A 22810-nucleotide genomic window follows, 5' to 3' on the forward strand; every position below is an offset into this window, starting at 1 on the left:
GAATGTGGCTCTAAAATAACTATAACTAACAGATACTCTATGCTCTACTTTGATGAAAGCATTTGGCTGGTAGCCCACAGTCTGGCCATTGCTTTCGAATTAAAATATTGAAGAATATGGTTCTTATATAACTACAACTAAAATATGATGTATGTATATATGTCGCTCTAATATACAAACTATAATTAACAGATGTTGTACTTTGATGGAAGCATTTGGCTGGCAGGGGAAAACACATCATGAAGGTCTCTTTTCTTTGGAATTAACAATGAATACTCTATGGTTGTTTAGAGGAAATTTTGGTGGAAGCTTACATTTGTGAATTAACATAAAATTTCGTACCTTTTCAATGTTTGAATAATTCGTAGCTCTGGTTCTGTTATAATACTTTTTTAGCTAACTTTTTAACCAACAGTAATTGATAGTAATAATTGCTGTTTCTCCGGAGAGCTGGTGCCAAAATTGTCCCAATATTGTGCTTTGCTTTGACTTATTAATAGTCCTTGGTAGCTTTCATCTTTACAAGTTTCCTTCGAAATTATACATAGCTCTGAATGTTCTGTTAAGTGTCACATACAACTGCACAGAACCGTACATACTCCGAAAACTATTTAGGGTCAGAGTAGCGAAATAAGCAAAAATTGCTGAGATGGCATCGACATCGGAGACCTTTTGCGCAGACAGCGCGATTCCAACGAATTGCGCGTTCAACTAATTCATATGTATATATATTTTGTTATTATTTTTACTAATGTTTTGTTGACGATTGTTGTTGTTTGCTGTTCCCATTCATGCTTACGTATTCGTTGTTATTTTCGCGGAAGTATTCAATCAGTCCCATATATTTGGTGATTACAAGTCTTTGATACGCCATCAACACGAGCAGCAACAGGAACAACAACAATCGCACACCAAAACAACAGGAGATAAGCATGCGTTCCAGGTTTTCGGGATCTGGTTGTAGAGTATTCCCAGAGTATTCCCAGGAAAAAACGGAGTCATTGCATAGCTAAGTGCTGATTGGTTTGCTATAGAGGGAAGAAAATACGCAGTTAGCATAAAATACGCGTCCAGTGCTCCGTAGCGTGTTAAGAGAGTGCAGAGTTGCGCAGAAATCGAATTCCACAGTGGGATATAAAGTAAATAACACAAACTCTTTAAAATTTCTATTGACAATAGGTCTGTTAGCTATAGATAAGAATTGAAAAAGATTTGAAAGAAAATATACGTATGTATGTAATTTGGAACAGCGGAAAACAATTATTTGGTGTTAAAATAAATGAAAAGGTTTACTAACTTTTAAGAGTGTTTTGAAGGAGGAATGTACTGTACTTACGTTCGCATACCAGAATCACCCAACAGAGGAAGAAGAACAAAACCACTCTGTAGGTTTTGGATCTTAGTTCAGGCTTACGTAATTGCTTCGCTTACAAATTTTCTTAGGATTAACCCATTTTCGATAAAGTTTAAAAAGAAGGTAGAGGGTTACACATAAATTAGGTGCGAGTTTTTTATGAAACTTTTGGACAATATTTATTAAATTCTGTAGCGGGAGAAGGGGCGACAGATCAAACTGATGAAATAATCTCCTATAAATAGGAGGAATCGAAAATGGAAGTTTGGTGAATTTGGGCGCAGTCGTTTGTGAAAAAAGGTGGACGGACAGCTGCTTGACTGATAACCTTATATAAAAGTATTCTTTGAGGAAGAATCTATAAAAACTCTTTCTATCAACTCAAACTACACTAAAGTTTAGGGGGGGATTAAAAAGTGACTTGAGCGTGATTTTGTTGACTTTTCAAATGATATAAAATAGGTCTTTACTTAACTATTAAACTAAAAAATGATATATATGTGCATAGTATGTTGAATAATATTATTGCCATTTTTTATTTTATTGAAATTTCAACGCAATTTCATTGCTTTTTAGGTTTGTTTTTCAAATTTGTCATTAAACTGGTTACAAATATCAGGCATTCTACTATATGCAATATTACCCAAAAAGCAACTAAATGGCTAAATTCCACAGTGGAATATAAAGTAAATAATACGAGTGAATATGTACATGCCCTCCTGATTAAGAATTTATATGATTTTTGGTGTCTACCACGGCCTCAACTGGATCTTACCACTACTGAACTTTTATCCATATAAAAATTTATTTATGGTTATGGTTAAATAAATTAGACTACATTTTTTCGTTCCATACCACTGTGTATTTGTGAGAAATAAAAGAAGAAAAGCCAAACAAATAACTGAGCACCTATGTATGAATGTATATATGTATGTTTGTATATTCTATATGTTTGTATGTATGTATGTACGTAGTAAAGTACACAGTTTGTTGCCGGCAGCGGCATTTATCTGTAGGATATTTTTAGTGCTGCAGTTTTCCGGCTTTGCGGAAAGGGACAACGACAGTGCCATCATCGGCTGGCATTCCTTCATAAATTTCACGGCACACCGCCATCGTCGCGTCAATATGCATGCAAGACTGGAGCTAATTTATGCTGCACGTTTCAAGCGATGGGCAGAGAGCTCTTTGCAACGCCTCTCCAATCGCTCCAGTGCACCAAGCAACACCTTGGAGTCCGGGGACCGCAGACAGGCGACATTTCCCCTTCAATAAGGCAAGCGCATAAAAGAAAAACGATACCTCAAATGACATTTGTGGAATTTTAAACTTTTTCTTTTCATTAGTATTTCTAAAGGCTCGCACTCGAATCCGCTGCCGGGGCTGCTTCTTCATCGCCTTTCAGCGCCAGCAACGTTTTTTGGCCGTTGAACTTGTGCCAAGATTTTTTTTGCCCCCACTTCTGAATAATTTCAAATTGGCAGCGTGCGATGTGAGCGACGCGAAGTGTTAAAAAAAAACGTATACATACATATTTTTGGCCTCACATTTTGTGGTTTTTATAACTTGGCGCAGAGTAATTATAAAAATTGTTTAGAACGCCATATTCATCCATGTGGGCGTGAAAGTATTTCTGATAGCAATACAGGTTCTGTTTTTCTGCCCGTAAATTTCAGTGACAAGAACTTGGCTGTGTGGAGATTTTTTTGACGTGAATTTTTGTACGCTATTTTGATTTGTTGATCAAGTTAGTGGCGATAAATTTATTTAATTTATTATTTTAAAGGTCATTTAAAAGTTTAGGGATTGGTTCTCTCATCATCGTCTTATCATATATTTAAATAAAAGTACGTTTTGAAAGCTTAAACTAGATATAAGCAATGTGGCTTAAAACGCTTTCGTAAGTCAATTCGTATAAAAGAACTATGCTCATATTTTTTATATTCTTCGTTAAACATTATTATTGTTCAGATATGTCTCCGTGTAATTTTATCAGGAACTGAAATTGCCGCGAAGACTCAAGTGTTTCGACCCCATTGAGACCAACAAACAATATTTAAATAAGAGTTTTAAGCGATTAGATTAGATGGTTGGCAAGAAGATGAATCCAATGGCAAATACTCACACTTTGTAACACACGATAATAATATTTATTTTAATTTACAACTCTTGATATACGGAAACTCTCCGATTGCAAAAAATTAATAATAATAATTGTAGAAAGTTGTGCATTTGACACCCATCTGGTAGGATATTAACTCTTTTGTAATGTGATTTACAAGAGGGGGCAAACGCGCAACAAGCACGAAATATTTGCTATTTTTTTTGCAAATTCCTTAGATATGGACAATCCATGTTGAATTATGTAAGAAGAATGTTTCTCCTTTCCCTATGAATACATTACTTTTTACATTAGTTTTTCAAATTTCAAAAAATGATTGAGTTATGAAAAATGTGGATGAAAAAGTAGTCGTTCGTATAAGAATATTCCATATTATGCGTCGTGCATTTTTATTCACATGACGTCAATGTAGAGGCACTAATTATAGTAATGGTTTATTACTAGTTAATAAACGCCAATTAGCGAAACTGTCACATTTGTCTGCACATGACTGTACTCGTATGTGCATTAAGCTTATCAACAGTTCGACGTTGTTGCGGTTCCCAGAAACCTTTAGACCCATCAGTCCGCACTTTCCAGTCCACGAAGGCAATTGCTTATGGTTACTCATTGCATTTCAAGTTCCAATTAATTGATATAATCACGTCTTTTTGCTGTACTATAATGAAACAGCTATTGTATTTAAAGGCTTGTCCATTTACAGAACCTAGTAGTATTTGTAAAAGGCACGCGCAGTACACAAAAAAGAAAAGAAAACCCATTCAACCTTGGAAAGAGCTAGCAAAGCCCCTCCCCTCTAATATAAATATGCATTAGATGAGCGGTAAATAATGCCATTCATTAATAATATTGAACAAACGTTGCAGTGTCAAGAAATCAAATGCGCTTGCCTAATCAATGTGACACTTGGAAAGGCCCTGCCCCGCCCCTCGAACACACTCAAAGAAATCCTATATTGCGTCTTGGCCATGAGAACGGGGAAAAAGTGCAGCTACACAAGTTTATCAAAATGCCAGTTTAATAGCCACGGTACAAAACAACAATATTTCAGTTAATGGTCGATTTTTTGTTCGAGACTATCGGTGGCAACAAAAAGGCATAAAGAGCATTTAAATCTGTTATAAAAAGTATTTTTTAAGACTGGTTATGAATTTCTACGAGTATGTTTGCAAGTAGCAGAGATTTTGTCAGCAAAAAAAAATCAATACTGGCTGGAATGTATGAGATCAGAATCATGATTTAATTTGTGCGCAAAATACATTTATAAAGTTCTTCAATAAATTATTGAATATTAATCGAAAATAATCAAGATTGATAGGTTTAGGGTATATAGTATATTGCCAGGTAGATATTTTAAACGTTGATTGGTTGGTTTTTGTTAGAACGAGCTCATCCAGAGTAATGCCTGTTTATGAGTGTGGGAATTTATAAAAAGTGAACCTACTTGTACTACATGGAATGGCTTACCCAGGTACTGTGTTCAGTTTATAAAAAGTACAGGACTGTCGCATAATCGGTCACTCATTACTCGAAAGTGAAATCTAAAATGCAAATGGCACTCGTTTCTATAGAGATAAGCAATTATAAATTGACTAACACGTTTAATTTAGTCGTTTTACTTTTTAATTCCACATTCGCAAAACACAAAAAGTATCCGTTTCGAATCGATCACAAAAGCTTGTTTATAAAACTGAAAGTAAATGTTTTTCTTTTCGTACAAACAGTCAACGATTTGCTAAAGCCTTAAATATTTAAATATATTTGGTATGGTTTCTTAAGCGGTTTATATAATATATTTACATATATATATATATATATATATATATATATATATATATATATATATATATATATATATATATATATATATATATATATATATATATATATATATAAGTATTATTGAATTATTACCATTATATTGAAATTTGACAAGCAACATAATTGCTCATAAAAGCAACTGCGTTTTGTTAATATGTTTTGAGGTTTTATTAAATTGATAAATTGATATCAAACATTTTGTGTTTAAAAACCATTTTTTTTTTTGTATCTTCTCCATTTTATTGGTAAATGTTTTTATATTTAAAAGTACGGATGTGAGAAGCAATAAAGAGGTATTATTTTATACCTACTTCGGAATTTGTAAGTCAGTGTCTTGATCGATTTTATGCGGATCTCAAAGTAATTTGTAGTGCAGTTAAATACTCGTTAAGTATACGCCATGTTATCCATTACAGGTCTTGAGTGTGCGCAAACGTGTAAAGTGCATTTTAATACGCATTTTAAGAGCGCAGTATTGAAAACATGATTGTTTTTCTTTTCATTTTACAAATTTGATTAAATTAAACGTGCAAATACTGGAATAATTAAGTTCAAAAGAAGAAAAAAGCAAAAACAGTGACGACAACGCTAAAGTCTCGAACGGCATAACATACATATGTATATACAAGACAAATCGCTGAGACGTAGTATGGGGGCAGTCGCACTTATTTATTTATAAGTATAGTATACTATAGTATAGTATTTATGCATTAACATACGAGTACAAACCACTTTTAGCGCTCACTCACTCGGACCTCACGCGGCAGATCGTGCCATTTGCTTGACAATTTGTATTTCAGTTGAATTCTATTATTTCTTTCTTTTTGGCATGCTTCGATTTGCTTGCAACTTTCAATTTATTGTTGGCTGCTGTGTTGGCAGCCTCGACTGTATTTATAAATACAGTTAACTGCGTCGTACTAAATGCGAGCACACGCCCCCTTTTTTGGTTGTTGGCAGCAACAACGACGGCGACGGCGACTGCGACGATGACGATGACAGAGATAGCAACAGCGACGCATGCGGAAGCCGCGTTAAGACAGACCGGCCCTCATGTTTGTTTTGTATATGTCGGTTGTAAATAATAATATTGTATTATAATTATTGTTGTTAAAATTAAACCAATCAGCGCATTGCCTACAATCTGCCTTGGTGCTCAAGAACTCTACATAATTGATTAAGCCAGTCCAGAAAATATTGTATTATTTGATTTCTAGCTGGAGAGGAGACTTAAAGAATCTTATTCTCGACTTGGAAATGCATATGTCCATGTGTTTACTACTAACACAAAATTGAACGTTTTTTAAACATTTTAATCGTATTAATTTAGTTTAAAACAATTAAAAACGAGCTGAAAAGAATTTATTCCTCCTTTGTCGAGCATTAAGAAGTTTTCAATGCTCTTCACAAGCCACCAATCTGCTAGTAGAGTATTTAGTACAGTATTTAGTACAGTATTTAGTACAGTATTTAGTACAGTATTTAGTACAGTATTTAGTACAGTATTTAGTACAGTATTTAGTACAGTATTTAGTACAGTATTTAGTACAGTATTTAGTACAGTATTTAGTACAGTATTTAGTACAGTATTTAGTACAGTATTTAGTAGAGTAGTACTAGAGTAGTGCGAATATCTGTAACACAGAGAGGAAGGCATAGCAGAGCTCCTGGAGTATATATATTGGTGACCAGAATGACAAGACGAGTCGATATAGCCATGTCTGTCTGACCGTCTATCTGTCCGTCCGTTTGTCTGTATGTATCAACGCAAAAATCTCAGAATGTATAAGAGCTGGAATAACCAAACTTGGTATCTAGTCCGAGAAAGGACGAGATCAATACGCTGATTTGCCATTCTTCTCTGTTGTGTAATTTGTACTATTGGTGTTTTAATTTTTATTTCAGCTCTTCACTATTGAATTCCTCTATTTTTGCACATTAACAATTTTTAAATAATCCGTCGAAAGATTATGAAACAGCGTGACATTTTGCAAAAATTTAGGAAATAGTTAGTTCTTGGACGTTAAATTAGTTTGTAACCTTTCATACAGGTTTTAGGGAATTAGCTTTTTTGGTAAATTTTAATACTCTGAGTCTATTTGTAGAGTAAACTACTTGTCATCTACAGCTTGAATACATGTTTTTGGAAAAAGTCAGTAATTGTATTCCCAAAGTATAAACATTTTCCTTTCTGTTTTACAATAAATTTAAAATAAGAGGTAATTTTGAAAATGTTTAATAGTGTAGATTTTATGCAAATCTGTTTGAGTGCGAGTAGTACACTAAAGTGCAGGCCGAACTATTTTTGCATTGTCCGAGGTTAGTTGCATTAGTTGCACGGCTAAGCAAAAGCAAAACAAAACAAAATGAAAAAACTTCACGCTCGCATTTTTATAGTTTATTTATTTTTAATGCGCTCGCCCGCATTTGTTGCACTAATTAACGACGTCGTCTGGCGTGTTGAAAAATTGAAATATGTACGAGTACATGTATATTTTGCTGTCTGCACTTTTTCAACTGCGTAGTGCACGAACTTTATGTTTTCGCTTAGTAATTTTATGGGGTTTGTGTGTGCCACGCCAAATAACTTTAGGCGCAATTGCCGGCAGTCTCACAATCAGACGTACACCATTCGTCATGGCGAAATGGCAAAGTGTCTGGCGATTTTGGTTCAAGTCTGCTGAGACTATTGGGCCCGTGATGCGCAAAAACAAACACAAACGCAAACGCAAACACATCCATACTGCACTCGTTGATTACTGAAATATTCTGCATCATATTCTTATGGAGAAGACAGGTGAAGCGTGAAGGGATTATTTAAAGCAACATTATTCATAGAAATAAAGATCATGTTCCAGACACACAGGCTGGAGAAAATTCCACTGTGAACAGAAAAATAACATACTTGTATATCGAACAATATTTCAATTCATTTCTGCTAATGTAAAACTCATTATCTTACTTTAATTGAGCTCCCTTTATTTTTTACAGACTACAAAAAACAAATTAAAGTTTGAAGAGTGGAAAGGTCCTATTCTGACCATTTCTGAAATAGTCATTTACTGTTAGGTCTTTCAAGCTGTTTTATTTGCTTTCCATTGACATAAACCTTCTTCATTAGGATACCCGAGAATTTCTCAATTAGATTTAAAGCCATTCCATTCCATAACTCACAAAGCTCTCCAAAATCTTAAACTTTAACTTTACATTTCTACCTTCATGTTGTGGCGAACAAAACAAATTCCAGAGTTTTCTTTATGTTCAAATATAGATCAAACCATTGAAGATCCATCATGAAAGTTTCTCAATACACCTAATTCTGTTTTTACACGGTATTTTTGTAAACGACTTTGATATGACACGGTTGAAAATGAAAAATTTCATATATATTTCTTTAGAGATAAGTCTTGAGAGCAACGGCAAAGCTCAGGATAGGTTTTACAATTCAGTATGGAAATACGAAATTTTATTTAATTAAGCTTGTTATTTTCAGTGGAGATTTGCATAACGTTTGTTGGCCTGTGCTACATTGCAAATAACAATAGATTAAGAAAAGGATAATCATTATTAAATGATTAAATTATTAAATTGAAGTCGTTAGCTTGTGAACAAGCATCTTCTTAGTGAGTCGATGGTTACAAGTCTCTGATAGAGTTATTTTTCACCGCGACTTACATAGCCAGTTCTAATCATATTTAATCAACTCCGTTTCCTTGCTGTCTGTTTTACCAAAAACCACAAACCGACATAAAAATGTAGTTGCCTTTAAGCTGCAACACCCACATACCAAGGCTCTATCTTACTACGAGTATAGTAGGAGTATAAAACTCGTATGTACGACATTCCCGATTCGTGCCGCAGGCAAATTGTAGCGTGCCATAAATTTGCAACGCGTTTAGCGTAAAGTTCTCAATATAATTTTATTATCTTCACTTCAGCTGCACTTTCAGTAAGCGCCACGTCACGCCAGTCCGGTCTAGGTCTTTACCAACTTGCCACATACACAAACAGACACACACACACAAAATATATATTCGCACACACATGAACAGCTGGCCGTCTAACTGGCTGTTGAATTTCAAGTGCCTTTGCAGCGCGTCCACATAAAACTGTTTATCATTGACCAAGTTTTCCCCGCCGTCATCAGCTTGCCAAAGTTTTTACTTTTATCTTTTTTCTTATTTTTTTTGGTGGTCTTAGTTTTGCTGGTCAGCTTCAGATAGGATTGTGTTTGTTGTTGCTACTTTATGGCCTTTCTTATTGCATATTTATTGTTGCCCGCTGCGATCCCTCTAAGCATCTCATCGGTTGCTTGCTTGCTTGCTTTTTTATGAGACCACATGAGATAATTTCTCAATAAATTTTTAATTTTTTCCCCTCTTTTTTTTGGGGGGCTATTAAAAATCAGTCAATGTTGTGTAGTTGGTGGGGAACCAGTTTCGTTTTATTCCCTCTGTGCTTTTATTGTTGCGCATTTATATTTATATAGCAAATAATAAAAGCCAACAAAAAGTTCATTAAATGCCAAACTTTAATATTTATGTTGGACCAAGGCAGATATAAGTAAGTAGTCACACATTTAGACACTAATAATGTCACTGTTGTTTGAAGTTGGCTTGGAAATAGAAACAATTTTCAAGATCGTTTAGAGCTTTAAATCAACAAAATATAGCCACTGAAGTAGTCAGAAATGTGAATAAAAAGTGTTGGATGGGAAGTCAGAGAAACTAATTACCTGGTTGTTATGATAACTACAAAGAATAATCAATACTTTTCTATGAAATAACGACTTTAAATTAATAAGCGGCAGTACGAATAATTAATATACTCTTTAAACCAATAAATAAGTTACCTAAAACTTCTAATTGTTTGCCTAAGTATATAAGTACAACAAATAAAAGAGAGAGAAACATACGTTGTGCTTACCTAAACTATTCAAAAACCCACACTACTCCTTTGCTTCATAAATTTCGCAGCACACTCACTCACTAGATGGGGATTTGGTCGTCTTACTAGACTAGCGAAGAAGCTTGCTGCATTTATCACTTGTAATGGAGGGCTGCTGCCCCATGCTTTTTGTTTGCTTTTAATGGTCAAGGCGTTGGCGGAAGCAATTGACAACTAAATGAGGGGACGAGGATGCTCATAAATTTTGCACACACACACACATGCAGACTTGCCCACACAAATTGTTGTTAAAGCATAAAACTGTTATTTAATTTGTTGCCGCTTTAAGCCCTGCCCCAAAATGCGGCAACATAATCAATCAGAGTAAGAAGATACAATAATTACACAAGCAGTTGGCAAAGACCAGTAGCGTAGTTTATACTTACTTATGCTCGTAATGCGTTGGATTTGCTAAGCGTACTTAATGAATGTCATAAACTTCAATAAGCAAAGAGACAGGCAAACATGCTCCAAACCCACACCCACAACCATATCGACACTCACACACACACACGTATGTTGGAACAAGATAGAACGCTATAGTCGAGCAAGCCCGACAGTAAAATAGCCTGTACTCTCCACAAAAAAGAAAAATTAAAAAAAAAAAAATTAAAAAAAAAATTAAAAAAAAAATTTTTTTTTTTAAATTAAATTATTAAAAAAAATGAATGAATTAATTAAATTAAATGAGAATACATGTTTATGTTCAGTTTTAACAGCATACATTTACATCACGTACCTATGCGTGTTTATATGCGTGTATGTATGCAGCACAAAGTTGAACCAAAGCAGCAACAACAGCTGCGGGCAGCGCTGCCGACAGAGGCAGCGCATGAGCAGCGATTTTACTTATGGCTATAACTTTCTTCAGAATTGACCTATCATGATGAAATTTGGCATACGGACACATTAGTACTAACTGGATGTACCTACCAAAATTGATTTCAAAATTCCGAGAATTACGGAAGTTATAAGAAAAAACACGAATTGCGGGGGAGTGGGGGGGTGCATCGAAAAAAAACTCAAACTCGTACTTTCTCGGCCTTAGGAGAATATGGAAACCAAGTTTGGTTATTCTAGCTCTTATACTTTCTGAGATCCTTGCGTTCATACGGACAGACAGACGGACAGACGGACAGACGGACGGACGGACAAGGCTATATCGACTCGGCTTCTCATCCTGATCAATAATATATATACTTTGTGGGGTCTGCCACGCCTCCTTCTGTGTGTTACATACATGTGCACAAAACTAGTATAGCCTTTCACCCTTTGGGTACAGGCTATAAAAAGTAGCAAGAAACACATTTATGAACTTGGCTCCATTTCTATAGCATACATTTTAGGGCAATGTCCTCATTGGTCTGCCGCCGCACAAATTGCACATAATTTGGCCCGATTTGGCATTGTTGTCGTTGTTGTTGTTGCCACTGTTGCTGTTGCAACTGCTGAAGTTTCGCGCTCTTGGCGCCTCTGGCTGATTGCTTGCATTGAGTGCGCGCTGCTTGGACACATTTTCATTTTCTTTTCTTTCTTTTTTTTCTGTGTCGTCTTCGTCGTCATCGTCGAGACAAATGCGACACTTATGGCGCGCTTATTTCTACTTCTGTTAGCTTGTGTGTGTTTGTGTCTGCGACAAACACACACACACACAGATGACACTTGTCAGCGCTTCTTAGTGTTTCTGCTTTCTGTTTATTCTGCGGCCACATTGCATTATGAAGAAATTCACTTGTTATCGTTATTATAATGCCAAAGTTTAAGGTTGTTGGCTTTGAACACTGTGTGTGTGTGTGTGTTTGTGTGTGTGTGTGTGCAGGTAAAATTCAATCAAGCGTAATGCGCAAATTTTCCTTACTTCCGCATGCGTTCTGAAAATTCAGTTTCACTTCCGCATTTTGGCAACGCAGGCGCCAACGCGTCTTGCGATTAATCGTCGCCAAACTTTATTCCTGCCCTTTTTCTTTCTTTTTTTTGAATATTGCCAACTAATTCCGTATCCTACATGATTTTTTCTCGACTCTGTTGGGGGCTTTGTCGCAAACTTCTGTTTGACTGTCGCTCTGCCTTTGAAATTCATAAAACTTGTGCAAAACTTTTGCAATTTCATATCATACTCATATCATCACATCATCATTGGTACGATAATGCCGCGCGTTTTATGCTCAAACACACACAAACCGATACACATTCAGTCGGCAACACATATCTGCTCAGTATTAGCCAACTTTGCGTGCTGTGCTGTGCTGGGCAGAGCATATCAGCATTATCGGAACAGTTGACTGACTGGCCGACTACCGTTCCAGGGGGCCCAGTTGGGCAGCTTGTTGGTTCATTTGCCTTTGCTTATGTTTGGTTTTAGTTTAGCGTCAAATCTCTTTTAGATATACACAGTTGTACATACTATATATATTTCTTAAATATTGATTTTGCTGTTATACGAGTGTGTGTGTGTGTGTGGCTTTGACGGTAATGTGTTTATTAAAGAGTTTCAGTTTCAGTGTGTTTCTAATTTGATTTAAAGAGTTAAAACTTTGCAAAATTCTCTAAATTTAAGGAAGTTCCTGTTCTGTTCGAAGTTGTCTGTCTGAAGTCCAACATAAATGCATAAGTAATTTTTATGTATATACATTAATTTCATTCAATTGATCTAGGTCAATACTTTATCTTATCTAATCTGAAATTGTTAATTCGCAACTCTCTCTTTATCAAAAGGCCTAATCAAGAAAACCTTTGTAAGTACCTTTATACGTATAATCAACACGCGCCGATTAGAATTGTTTTTGCGGTAAAACCTCACCGAACAGGTTTCCCAATCAATAAAGCGTAACGTTTCCTCCAAATTAAACACACACCAGTCACAATTGATAGGCATCGCATAAAGAGCGCTGCATATTAGCGGCACGTGTGCCCATCGATGTTACACATTTTGGAGTCCGAGCCAACGAATCAACGAACTAAACGACCACAAATGAATTTGAATGGTGGCTTGTGTTGAAAGCAATGAAGCGGCGAGCTCAAAAATCAAATGCTGGCGTTATTCCACACACCAATCCAATCACAGTGAACGGTCGCACACAAAAATCCAATAAGCGAGCTTATAAACAAAAAGTCAAATTTCGAGAGCGTGCATGAAATTCAATCGCGCGCTGTGGCTGAAAAATGTTTAAACAATTAATTAGCCGAAAAGTAAACAGAACCCAAAGCACTCTTCCATTGCTGGGTAAACCGGCTAGAAGCAGTTTCATAAACTCACATCGACTGCTCATATACTATAGTATGTATATTCTGTCTACATTTGTTTAGTCTTCGTCTTCGGCTCTCTTGAGTGTTTGTATTTACAAAATTGGCGGCAAAAAGCATTCTGCGGAATTCAGAAATTAGTTTAAACAATTCAATTAAAGTTGCAATGCATAATGCAGAGAGGAATTCAAAGCAAACCGGCCGAGCAGCCAGCGGTATAGGCGATGGGGACTGACAGCGGACATTCCATTTTTTTTATTGCACCAAACTTGGGTAGCAATTAGTGAGTGGGCGTGGCGGGGAGGGGGCAGTCGGAACAACCTGTGCTCAGTGTCGTTTCAAAATTTATATCTCGATTTCACATCTAAATGCGAATAATCTTTTTTCCATTCGTATGTTCGCTTTTTTTTATATATACTTGTATATATCCTCGTATTATTTTCTTTCTTTCTTGTTTGCGCCGCAGCGGCACATTGAAGTTCAGCAGTCCAGGGACTGGGGTTCATTTGATTTGTGTGTGAGAACTGCAGCAGCTGTTTAGCGTTGCTGTGCGATTTTTCCCCTTCATTTATCGCACTAGCCTTCTATGGCATAGTCGGTTTGGTTATATAGATATAGATCTGCGTTTTGTCGTACGACCGGCCGACTAACTGGCATTTAAGCTTAGTCGAAACGCAATTTCTATGCTGGTTTAAATTTTTTTTTTCATTCAGCCGTCGCGTCAAGCAATGTGTCTGCTTGCTGCGTATAATTTGTATTTTTGAAGAACTTATAAAAAAGGAGAATATAAAGGCAATGTTCCTAATAAAATAGATTACAAGATGCGTCCAAAGTAATCAGGACTTTTTTTTTTAATTTTTAAGATCACATGATATAATTGATATTTAATTTTGATAATTTTTAACGAGTGTTTGAGGTGTCGGAATGTTTTACTTAAAACGTTTCACTTGCAAAAAAATTGTTAAAAAAAAAGGTAATAATGTCTGCGATGAACACAGCTTTTGCAGACCGAATGTGTGGCGCCACAAGAAATGGTTATTAATACTCTGCCCCTGAAAGGAACAACAGTATACTAGGTTTGTGCAAAGATGACTATTTGTACATCAGTCCGTTCGTATGAACAGCTGGAAAATATTATACAGATGCCTTATATGAGCATTACAAGTTTATTTCGAAATCATCCTCCTACTCCCCCGTGATTAGAGATTTTCCATAACTCCTGTAATTCTGCGAATTTCAAACTCAATTTGGCAATTCTCATGTTAGGTTTTATCATGATAGCCCAAATATAAAGGAAGTTGTAGCCATAACTATAGTCTTTGGTGGTGTTTGAACTCAACTCTATACTGCACACATACACAAATACACCGTCACGCATAGACACACACAGCCACAATGTCGATGCATTGGAGGAAGTAATTATTACAACTTTGATTTGATTTTTTTTTTTAATTTTTATATTTATATGTTTCTTATGCACAGAGGAATAGACCAGAAGGAAGCAGTAGTATGATGTTTTCTGATAAAAGTACATCCTTGTATATAAGTACTATACATACTTGTATCTAGAATTAGTTGCATATCGATAGGCGCCTTTTGTATTGCATTTGAGCGCCTCCTTTGGTTGCTGTTTTGCAGGTTGAGAGCGCACTAGATTTCCAGTGTAAATATTACAGCACTCGTCTAAGTCTCGTCTTGTTTGAGCTCGAGTGCGACCTACATTAGACGCACTTAGCGCCACATGTCACAATTTCGTGGGGGCAGCCCCCCCGATTGTGTCGCTATACGGGTATGCGCTCCATGCGCTCCATAAGCCTCGCAAATGGCCCAATGAAATATGCATATTTGATGCGATGACAAGCGATGAGGCTATACTGTGCTGTGCTATAAATACGCCTCTCTGTACAGAACATATCATCTTCAGTGTCTCTATCAGACTGGGCTTGGTTGGGGGTGGTTGGGGGGTGGTGAATCAATGCTGATAAAGACGCGCACACACACCCGGAGCTGGGAAAAAAAGTCATGAATATGAAACTGAAATGAAACGAGCGCACAGATTTAATATATTTTAGTGCTGTGCCGTCTACCCCCGCCCTCCCCTGGCAACAATTACTCATATAAATTATAAAGAAATGATTCAGTGGCTCGGTTGGTCTCCCCTCCTTCCACGTCCTATCGTTTGCGTTGTCGTCGCCCCGGCCTGCTTCTGGGTAATAAATACTCGTATGAATTGTGCTCTAATAATTGTAATTGGCAAACAAGCAGAAATGGAAGAAGCAGTAGCTCCAACTAGTTCTGCATAACTGGGTCAATTTTGTAATAGGCACATACATACTACATTTGCAGATGGATTTTGCCTGGCAACAAATTGGGCCCACATTTACGCTCAGTGCACATTAATTGTGCACAAAAGGCGCCCACACTAACACGGTCATACAATCACACATGCGGAACATTCCATTTTTTTTTTTCCTTTTGCTGGTTCTGTTGCAATATCCTTGGCGACAATTGCGCGGGCCATGTATTAAATTTCCATTCGTAGGTTTTTGCTCATTTGTTGCGACAAATTTCAATGCTCGATGGAAGCCATTGAGCATAGTTTCAGCTTCCTTTATGCCATTTTATGCTATTTTCCCTAGAATCGAAATTGCCAGCATATAGTGCGCCTTTTGATTCATTTCACATTTCCTTCAGAGGAACTGCCTGCCGCCTCTCCTCGGGTGGGCGTCGATGGCAGCGAGATTCCTTTTAAGCCTGACGGGGTTGGTATGACCTACATATGCAGCGCCTTGGCAACTTTTCTTATGTAGTTGGTGTTTTTTTTTTATATATATATTATTCATTTGGATTTCTTTTCTGCCAGTTGCCAGGAGCGCCGTCGACCAGTATGTGGTCTCGTCTATCTTGCGATTTAATAGCGCCAATTAGTTAGATGAATTGAAGCCGCGCAAGAGCGTCTTTGCCAGATTTAAGTTTATGAATATTCAATGAAGTGAATGCCATAAATTATTTGTGCCATTTGTTTGAATTTCGCGTTGCTCTTATGGCCTTGAGCGAAAGGTTGCCTGCCTGCCTGCCTCCCCCTTGAGTGAAACATTAAGTTTTATGTACATAGTATATTGATGTCTATGTGAAAAAGTGATATATTTATGGTGCTGCTCATGAGTAGGTGAGCTTAAATTCAAGAAGTTTTTTTTTATAAGATAAACTTATTCCTAGTACTTTAAAAATCTATGCTGCTACTATAGCTGGTAATTTATTTGTATTAAATAGCAAGATAGTCCATTTAAGGCGAAGCTTACATGTTTGGGACTAAGTTACTCAGCTTCTTAATATGTACTTATATATTGATAAAGTCAAATGATAACAAGCTTTAAAACTGACCAAATGGAAACTTTGGAAGTCATTGAATTTGAAAGAATTTACATAGCATTGACCTCACATTTATAATCAGAATGAATAATATGGCTATAGGTTGGTTGCCTTGGTCACCTTCATTTTTCCATTAACTATACCTTAAGAGTTGGAGCAATTTTGGAAATTAGTTATCAAGGAAATGATTCATTCTGATTCCGTTCCCTACACTTTTTGTTTTTAAATCTTTAATCTCTATTTAAGATCTGTCCTAGGTTAGACAATTATTAAATTTTATGATAACTTTTTAAGGTGGAAATTATGTAAATTTTTACTCAAGAAAATTACTCCTTTGATTAGATTAGAAGAGAAGAATACCAGAATACCAGACTCCGGAAAAGCGGCTTCTGTGTTCTTGCTGAGATATTTGTCTTAAATTTTAATTCTTTTTCTTATTTTGACGCCAAGGCATCTCTACTACAATGCTAACACATAAATTGTAATTTATTGTTTTTACTTACATCAAAATATTTCTAATACAAGTAGTAGTAGTTGACTAAAACTCACTAATAGAATAAGTAAGAGATTGTGCCGCTTCAATTGACTTTCATTATTTGTTATTGTAACGCATAACTCTAAAAATATTCTCATACTTCTGGAAAAATGCAAGAAAATATTTATACTCAACTAAAGATGTGGAAAAGGGGGGGAAAATATTTGGAGTCACATTAGCATAATAAAAACGTTTCGCTATTTAAATGAATGCGCTGCCAAAATGTTTGAATGTTTATCCAGAAATCACAACTCCTTGCCACACATGTAGTAAGTAAGTGTGCCGTCGAGCCATGAGCGGTGGGTGCACTTAAACATTTAAATAAAAATGATAACTTTATGTGTGTGGCACACGGGGAGGAAGACGACAGCTGAAGGGGTAAAATGTGCGTGGGCTAAAACCGAAATGTCATTATAGGACGATGGCAAGGACTACGACTATAGGGACGACGATGTCGTCTGTGCTGGCGATGAGCAACAGTAACACTGACGCCAAGTAAAAGTTTTCGACTGACAAAAAAGTATTAGGAAGTCTGCCATGGCGTCGGCGACGTAGCACACGGCGGCGCACAGTGAACATAATTTCAAGATTTGTATGTAAAAATCTTAGCAAACACTACAAAATATGAGTAAGCTACGGGAAAATGTTGATTGATTAGACGTGTAAATTTGCTGCTAAACAAAACACACTTTCTGGCGGATTTATTTAAAACAGATACTTGATGGTTGACTGGTTAGTGATCCTGGCCTTTGGCCATCAAGGCAAACAAATAACTACTTGGATATCACAGTTGAGAGTCGATCTAAATTGTGCTAGCCTAGGCAAATATACATCTCATCTTTAAAGCTTTCTGTTTACAAGAGTTGGTTCAAAGAGATAAACCCATAAATGAAATGCTGAACAAATTAATCATGAAATGATGCAAAAAGCAAAATAAGACTTAAATTCTAAGTCTACTCTTGTCTGTTCTGTCCACTGTGTGGCGGTTGATGCCGGTGCTCCGCACAGGTTCGGGTGGCACGTTGTGTGGGTGCTATAGTAACACGTAGATACGTATATAGATGCGGATGTGAATAGATGAGCCAAAAACATGCTTGTGTGTGTGTGTGTGTGTGTGAGTGAGTGTGCGAGTGTGTACCGGCAACGGTGATAAATGGCGCCAATGTGCCGCAACATGTCGACTGGAGTCGCGTCGTCGTTGTCGTTTTGTTGGCTCTGGTTTTTGGGGTTTAGTTGTAGGGAAGGGGTAGCTTTGGCATTTACCAACCGGTTAGTTTAGTTTGAAATGCTCCATTTGGCTTCGCTTGCTCCATCCTTTTTATCCGTCTTTTTTTTTTTGTTGTTTTAAACCTGATGACAAATGCCACTAAACGTGTTTGATTGTTTTTTGTTTGGCGGCGGTGCGTAATTGTTGTTGGCTTACCTTCAAAGCACACCAAATGAATTCGCTCCTCCCCTACTCGCTGCCTGTCGCTTGGCTGTCATTACATGGGACACGATATTTATGACTATTGTTATAAAATATGAATTGACAGCTTAAACGACGGCAGTCGACAACGACGACAACGAAGACGACGACGACGACGACGACGACGACGACAACGACAAGGCGAAGACAACTTCCAATTAGTGTGTGCGCATGCAGAGCTCGTATATTTGCCAGTATATGTTTGTGTGTGTGCGTATCTAAGTTGTGTGCAGAGTCGTCTGTTGTCTACTTACGGGCGCTCTCTAAAAACCATAAAAATGTCGACAGACAATTGAATGGCAACTCACGGTCTGAATCTATGGCAAGGAAACGCAGCGCAAGCAACCGCAGGAAGTTCTAGCAATTGCTTACAAATTGTTACATCAGCGACAACGTTGTCGTTGTCTTACAACTAGAGCTCTGGGAAACATCTTAACCCATGCCCACACCCACACCCACACGCGCACACACTCCCAGCGGAATTTGCAAATTTTGCAAAAAAGAATATCATACTGCTCGTTTGAGTATACGGGTATACGCGATGTGGTGATAAAAATGCGCAACAATTTTCCACATTCACATTTCTTTAATTGCCACATTTTCGCCTTCGTTTTCTTTACAGAACTCCATACGTCACAATCTGTCGCTCCACAATCGCTTTATGCGCGTACAGAACGAAGGTACCGGCAAATCGTCCTGGTGGATGTTGAACCCAGAAGCCAAGCCTGGCAAATCGGTACGTCGTCGCGCCGCCTCCATGGAAACCTCACGCTATGAGAAGCGCCGAGGACGGGCCAAAAAACGCGTCGAGGCTCTGCGTCAGGCTGGCGCGGTGGGCCTCAATGATGCCACGCCCTCGCCCAGCAGCAGCGTTAGCGAGGGTCTTGATCATTTTCCTGAGAGTCCACTGCACAGGTAACTATTAACTCGCCAGCTTGTCCAACAATATTATTTAAAGTAAATTCAAAAGTAGTTTTTTTTTAGTAGAAAAGTAACTAATCTTAGTAGAGAGCACTTAGTTATTTAAATTTTGTAGAATACTATCAAAGTTAGTATGCAAGTTTTATAAAATTTTAATAAAATTCGAATTCGAAGAAGAATTAAAGGCTTTAACTAAACAGGCATGAGTATTTACTTCTTGTAGCCAGAGAACAAGCTGTTTGTCATGGGAAAGGCAACTTTTTAGATCACGACTATAGACTCTGTCAAATGTTAAATATAGTGCATGAGAGATAAAAGCAGTAACTTAATTTTAAGTATGCCCACTGAGATAAGAGATTAGTAGCCATCTGACAATAGTTATTGAAAGCATTTGGTATCTACGTAATAGATAATACGTACTAGATAAAAGACGGCATGAAGATGATGGCTTTGAAAAACTTACCAAGTGCTTTTAGTTATTCCTGGCCCCCAACAGCGACATAATAGCATATGGCGGGCAGTATTCATTATTTCATTAGGTTCAAAGCCAACTTTCTATCGTATATATTGCCTTCTATCTATAGTAATACCAGTCTTAGAAAATTCTCATAACTTATAAGAATAAGGAATATGTGATGACATGATGGATAATATTTATTAATATATTTAAAGCAAGCGTACAATAGTTCAGCAGCTGACCATTGCGTTTCTTTTAGGGAAAATAACTGTATAATTCGTATAGCATACTTTTTTGGGTCAACAAATGTATTATGTTTTGTTCAAAATTAAATATATAATTATTTAGAAATAGGTTTATCTAAATTAATGCAACATATTATTAGCATGCCTTCAAGAATTGCTTGATTATTATTATTTACAACTAAAGCTGCAACTCACACATACTATAATTATTCAGGATATTTCTGAATGCTATTTAATGATTGTTTATAGCAATACCCTTTCTAAATGTATGTCTCACTAAAAAAAATGCTTAAAAATCGCTCAGCTGTGTGAGTTCAGCTTTTAATTGTTGCTATACTTAAACTACACAAGTAAAATACATATTTTAACCTTAACTAATTACAAAATTGCAATTTCAAAAATAGGTTGAGCATGCAAGTTTTAAAAAGGGAACTTAGCCATTGCTTTGGCCTTTTACTTTCTCGTATACTAGTTTACTTGCAAAAACTCTAGACATATCTAAAGCTTTTGTTTTTTAATAAACTTGAACACTTTAAGGTTTATTTGTTTTAAGCGTTTATTGGTTTGATATAATTTCCTAATTTTTGCATTATTTTTGCGTTTTTCTTTTCATTTGCGTTGCGCAGCGGCGGCTTTCAATTGTCGCCGGACTTTCGTCAACGCGCTTCATCTAATGCCAGTTCCTGTGGACGCCTCAGTCCCATACGCGCGCTGGATCTCGAGCCCGAATGGGGCTTCCCGGTCGACTATCCCAACCAGATGACGCAGGCGCAGGCCAAAGCACTGGACCAGCTGGCGGGCTCGATGGCGGATGAGTTGAAATTGCACGACATGTTGCAACAGCAAGGGTCAGTTGTGTTGCGTGTTTTATGTTTTCTTTTTAAGACCCCCACCCTCCCCAATTGTTTGATGTTAGCGGTTTTTGTTTTTGGTTTGTTTTTATTTTTGCGTTGCTGCATGCAGACACACGCACAAACGCACGAGCTTTGCATGCCATGATTAGTTTGTGGTTAGCCAGCCATGCAAGACATTTCTATAAAGTCAACATATTTTCTCGTTCTTGCAACCAAACGATCGTACGGCTGGAGCAGATTCAGTGCCGCCTCGGGCATACCCACACAGCCCCCGCCACCGTATCAGCCGCCGCAGCAGCAGCAGCAGCAACAACTGCAACAGGGCTACACGCTCAATGGGCCAGTAAATGCACAGGGCTACGGCGGCCTGCTTCCCCAGACCCAACAACAACAGCAGCAGTGTTTACTGCACCGCTCGCTCAACTGTAATTGTCTGCACAATGCCCGAGATGTGAGTGTGGGATGGGTTCTGGACCCTAGACTTGTTCGTCACTAACTGCTTGTGCTTCTTCGCAGGGCCTGTCGCCAAACTCAGTCACCACTACAATGTCGCCCGCGTATCCCAACAGCGAACCCTCCTCGGACTCGCTCAACACCTACAGCAATGTCGTCCTAGATGGCACGAACAGCTTAGCAGCGGACAATGGCGTTCTCTTGGTGCAGCAGCAGCAGCAGCAGCAACAGTCTCAGCAGCAGCAGCAGCTCAGCTCAAATTTAGAAGGTAAGTGTCAAAGGAGTATTGCACAAATAAAAATCCTTAAATACATCAAATACTATACATGTACTGAGCAACAAGTGCGAATAGTTCCCAGCTTATCGGAAGGTGAATGAAATTTAGTGCGAAAGTCAGCATTTTATATATACACTGATAAAAAAGTTGCATAGTACAGATTAATATTTTCATATTAAATTTAATGTTCTACTATTTCATATTCAAATCAAATATAAACATCGTAAATTTTACAAAAAACATATGCAATTAGTGATTTTAATATGAATAATATTTAAAACAAAGTGTAAAACTTCATTATTAAAGTGTGTCATATTCAATTAAATGTTGAACCATTTAATATGGTTAATATACTAGAAATATATTAAATTTAAATTGACTAGAATCTCAAGTCGGTTTTCAGCGGTTGTGTGGTCATTAGATATGTGTCAAGTAAATGCTATTCAATCAGCTGCTCCTCGCTTTTAATATTAATATTGATCCAAACTATATCCGTACTAAAAGGAATAAAAAAATCAAGAAAAGTAAATCATATCATAATAACAAAAGAATTTTAAAATTATTTTCTGCTAAAAATGGGTCTATAGAGAAAAAAAAATATATAGAAATAAAATGAGCATCATGGAAATGAAAAGAGTTGAAAAAAAAAACAGAAAAGTGGAATAAATATTTTATAATTATAAAAAATAAACCACGTCTCTACAACATCACTTGTGATTTAATATCCTCACACTTTAATTT

The 22810-nt window shown here is 37.0% G+C and overlaps 1 protein-coding gene across 3 annotated transcripts in view; it reads left to right on the top strand.

Annotated features, from left to right (window-relative positions):
* The window catches only part of LOC115620759 (forkhead box protein O), a 48601-nt gene that overhangs the window by 15458 nt on the left and 10333 nt on the right, over positions 1-22810 (top strand). For all 3 annotated transcript variants that reach the window (XM_030514156.1, XM_030514158.1, XM_030514157.1), the window contains exons 5-8: positions 19485-19777; positions 21112-21333; positions 21577-21790; positions 21856-22060. In XM_030514156.1, the coding sequence (XP_030370016.1) occupies positions 19485-19777; positions 21112-21333; positions 21577-21790; positions 21856-22060 (934 nt within the window). The remainder of the gene's footprint in view (positions 1-19484; positions 19778-21111; positions 21334-21576; positions 21791-21855; positions 22061-22810) is intronic.

The sequence above is a fragment of the Scaptodrosophila lebanonensis genome, unplaced genomic scaffold (assembly GCF_003285725.1).
Source record: "Scaptodrosophila lebanonensis strain 11010-0011.00,11010-0021.00 unplaced genomic scaffold, SlebRS2 tig00000024-arrow-pilon, whole genome shotgun sequence".
NCBI lineage: Eukaryota > Metazoa > Arthropoda > Insecta > Diptera > Drosophilidae > Scaptodrosophila > Scaptodrosophila lebanonensis.